The sequence below is a fragment of the Ruditapes philippinarum genome, unplaced genomic scaffold (genome assembly GCF_026571515.1).
Source record: "Ruditapes philippinarum isolate M1 unplaced genomic scaffold, ASM2657151v2 ctg3280_1_1_1_1, whole genome shotgun sequence".
In the NCBI taxonomy this organism is placed as follows: Eukaryota; Metazoa; Mollusca; class Bivalvia; order Venerida; family Veneridae; genus Ruditapes; species Ruditapes philippinarum.
Window position 1 is genome coordinate 262947 of NW_026856131.1, and position 4550 is coordinate 267496.

General features: G+C 33.7%; 1 protein-coding gene across 1 annotated transcript; it reads left to right on the forward strand.

Moving 5' to 3' along the window:
* The first annotated feature begins 374 nt into the window (after positions 1 to 374).
* Positions 375 to 2498, forward strand: LOC132745500 (uncharacterized). Its single transcript, XM_060734449.1, has one exon. It carries the CDS (start codon positions 1233 to 1235, stop codon positions 2496 to 2498), a length of 1266 nt encoding a protein of 421 aa, XP_060590432.1. The 5' UTR covers positions 375 to 1232.
* Positions 2499 to 4550: the final 2052 nt, after the last annotated feature.

Consider the following 4550-nt stretch of genomic DNA (forward strand, 5'->3'; position numbering starts at 1 on the left):
AAATCTAACGCACATCCACTGTTACCCACTTAAATGGCGCTGACATAACCTTCGTCCTTTTCACTCAAGGCCCTCTCTATGATGTATAAAATAACTAATAATAACGCCATTTGAGAGAGCCTCCAAATATGCGCACATGCTGAGCTACATGTACATGTATAAGTTAATCACAGCCAAGTCATACAAATTCTCATGGTTCAAAGAACATTTTTTTCACGGCACTGGAACTGCCTATACTCTCGGCCAACCAGTTCAATGTGGCTGTGAAACCATTACATATTGTATACGCCAAATTGCTACAAACACAAAGCCTACAAGCAGTACAAGTGTGACGATTGTTCTCTTCTACCTTGATTCTGTAATGATATTTAGTGGTTTTGTACCTAAATTGTCGGTGAATTAAATTGTAAACAAATATGTTATCCTGTGTTTAAATGTATAGTTTGATCTTTTATAAATAAGTAAATAATACATAAAAACTAAATGAATAGATTTAACAACTTATTCGTAGCAATAATTTGATATAACGGGCATATTTTTATTATTTCTAAAATATCAGAACAATTCGTACTTAAAATCATTCGAACTCAATTCCATTCGTACCAATATTCGAACCATTATCAATATCCCTTGGATGCTTGATTTCTTCAACTTCAGTAAACGATCATTAAATATAACTATATTATTGGGTATAAATAGAGCTCAAAGCTGCGGACAGTCAGTCTCTGTCCAGCTGCCGAAGTGTCAACACTACAGAAATAATTAATTAATATTTTAGTTTAATTACTTGGGTTCTTGCACTATTTACGAAGTATTTCAATTGCATCAATTTAACATTGCGTTAGGTGTAATTGTTATTACTAAAGTATTGAAAACTCGATATCCAAGTGGTTTTTCTATATATATAAAGTAGCCTAAAAAGTGTCACCCCAATTTTATATCAAGTTCAAGGTCCACTTATTACCTTTCAAGCACGTTACTGTTATAACATAAGTTAATTAAACTTGATTCCAAAGTTTAAACAAATTATTGCATAATCATTTGTAACTAATCAACTGGCAAAGTAGCCACAAGAAAAATTATATATATAACAGCTAGCCCGTGCACGTTACAAAATTGGCGCCCAACGGGGGACACTATTAGTTTAGATAGGCTAACTTACCCTAGACTTTAAAAAAACGGGGGACACTTCTAGCTTTAGATAGGCTTACTTACCCTAGACTTTTAAGAACATGGCTGAGTATAGAAGTAAATGGTCCGATGAAGACTTTTGTTATATGTACGATGAAATGGAAAATCTTAGGAATGAGAATCGTAGGCTGAAATTCCAGAGAGAGATTGATAGTCTTCAAAGACAAATTGACCAGACAAGTATTGAGCTGGCTACATCAACACCTGCTATGGTAAAAACAGAGAATACTTATGAAGGTTTTACACCAAGTAGGAAGACTACCTCAAAGCCTAGACGTCTTTTGCCTTCATTGCCTGTCCAAAGTGAAAATTATGAGAGGGATGTGAAAGACAGAATGATCACCCAAAGAAGGAGGATTGTTGACTTGCTACCCCCTGAAACTCAAAAAGAACAACATAAATTGGATAACTATCAAACTTCAGACAAAAGTTTTGATTTCAAAGTAAAAGATGCCAGGTCTACTTTCATGAAACCTGCTACTTATGACGGAACTTGTGAATGGACAAACTATAAAGCACATTTTGACGCTTGTGCAACTTTGAATGGTTGGAATGAAAATGAGAAAGGTTTATACTTATCTGTATCTTTACGAGGCCAAGCTCTAGGAGTGTTCGGAAATTTGACAACAAAGACACACAATTATGAGGAACTTGTGAGAGCACTTGAAGATAGATTTTCACCAAGAAATCAGACTGAGTTATATAGAGTTCAGTTGAGAGATAGACATCAAAAAGCTACTGAATCAATGTCTGAACTTGGACAAGATGTTCGTCGACTTGCAAACTTGGCGTACCCTCATGCTCCTATAGATGTTCGTGACACTTTAGCTAAAGAACAATTCATTGATGCACTTGTAAATTCAGACATGCGTCTCAAGATAAAACAAGCCAGGCCCATTGATTTGAATGATGCAGTAAGACATGCTGTAGAACTTGAAGCTTTCTACAGGGCTGAAAAGAAGCAGCAGGGAATGATAAGAAGTTCGCAGACAGATAACTTGTCAAAAGAGTTTGAAGAACTTAAAACTGTTGTATCTTCTTTAAAACAAAGTGTTGATAGAATGCAGCGTCAAGGAAGATATGAACGGCAAGATAACAAATATGTTAAGACACCAAATAGTTATGATCAAAGGCGTTTAAAACATTTTCCACAAAATTACTTTCAACATTGTTATTACAATAAAAAAGACAAAGAAAATCGTACATTAATAACTCTGTTTATAAGCGGTCTGATAGTGATAACAAAAGAGAATATGATACAGTGCGAAATTGTAATGAAGAACATGGACATAATTTACAATTCATAAGTACTCACGCAACTCACAAAACAACAAGGAGCGTAAATGACAAACAAAATATCAATTCGTCAGGACATTTAATTGCTGGTTTATATGCTTATGCAAAGGTTGGTAATGTGTCAGTCAATTGCTTAGTAGATACTGGAGCTACCGTTACTGTTATCTCAGAAAATCTTTGGCTTAAACTTAAGAGCAAGAACAAAATTACACCTTTTGAACTTTCTGTATCATCAACAAGTGGTGATCTATTAAAAGTCAAGGGACAAACAGAGATAGACCTGAGGTTTAAAAGACACCTTTATAAGACCAAGGTTGTAGTGGCTGAAATCGAAAATGATGTTGTTTTAGGTCTTGACTTCATGCAACAGCATGGTGTATGTATTGATGTTATTGGTAATACAATGAAATTGAAAGGACATATTGTTAATTTATATTGTACCGGTAAAATAGGGTGTTTTGGCATTGATCTGTCTGATCAAGGCTATAAATCTTCTGCATCTAAAACGATGGTCAAATGTAGAGAGACAGAATCAGAAGTAAAGCAGAAATATAATTTTCAAGTTGAAACAAAAAGAAAACAACGTAAAAATCGAGATAGGGCTAAGCATTATGAAAGTTCTATTTTAAGTACTTCAATGGCGGGGACAAAGACAAGCGAAATAAAAGAAGGCAGTGTGAAAAATGGAAACCGGATTATGCGACCACTGTGCCCTGTATGTAAGACGAGCATTCCGGAGACTGTAACCTTCGAGGGACATATAACTGAATGTAGAAAGAGAGAAGAAATAAGAAGAACCTGCATGAGATGTAATAAGGTTTTCCTTAAATTACCGTACCTGAAGAGGCATATGAAAATAAAACATGGGTTAGAATCTGATTTTCAAAGATGACAAAGTTATTCAAATTCAATAATGATAAATAAGTTAAGAAACATGTGTTCTTGGTTATTGTTCTGAATAACAATTATAATATAGTTCAAATGATACGTATCATGCGGGACGCATGAATTTTGAGAGACGGGGGTAATGTGACGATTGTTCTCTTCTACCTTGATTCTGTAATGATATTTAGTGGTTTTGTACCTAAATTGTCGGTGAATTAAATTGTAAACAAATATGTTATCCTGTGTTTAAATGTATAGTTTGATCTTTTATAAATAAGTAAATAATACATAAAAACTAAATGAATAGATTTAACAACTTATTCGTAGCAATAATTTGATATAACGGGCATATTTTTATTATTTCTAAAATATCAGAACAATTCGTACTTAAAATCATTCGAACTCAATTCCATTCGTACCAATATTCGAACCATTACCAATATCCCTTGGATGCTTGATTTCTTCAACTTCAGTAAACGATATTATATTATTGGGTACAAATAGAGCTCAAAGCTGCGGACAGTCAGTCTCTATCCAGCTGCCGAAGTGTCAACACCACAGAAATAATTAATTAATATTTTAGTCTAATTACTTGGGTTCTTGCACTATTTACGAAGTATTTCAATTGCATCAATTTAACATTGCGTTAGGTGTAATTGTTATTACTAAAGTATTGAAAACTCGATATCCAAGTGGTTTTTCTATATATATGAAATAGCCTTAAAAGTGTCACCCCAATTTTATATCAAGTTCAAGGTCCACTTATTACCTTTCAAGCACGTTACTGTTATAACATAAGTTAATTAAACTTGATTCCAAAGTTTAAACAAATTATTGCATAATCATTTGTAACTAATCAACTGGCAAAGTAGCCACAAGAAAAATTATATATATAACAGCTAGCCCGTGCACGTTACACAAGGGCCACAACTCAAATAAATCAAGAGAAAAATATCTCCGCATTAAACATCTCTGCAGAAAAGAAACTAAGTTAGCCTATCAAAATTACTTAGAAGATAAACTAAACATTAACAACAACATCTCTCAAGAACATGAACAAACTCAAACCAGACCAAACACCAAAAAGCTATATTCACTATTAAAACACTCAAAACAAGATTCTTTTGGCATTGACTCACTGAAAAAACACAATAAACTGTATACATCAGATCAATACA

What these genes read in the sequence shown, in the direction of transcription:
- LOC132745500 (XM_060734449.1), top strand. Translation starts at nt 1,233, where the DNA reads ATGGCTGAGTATAGAAGTAAATGGTCCGATGAAGACTTTTGTTATATG.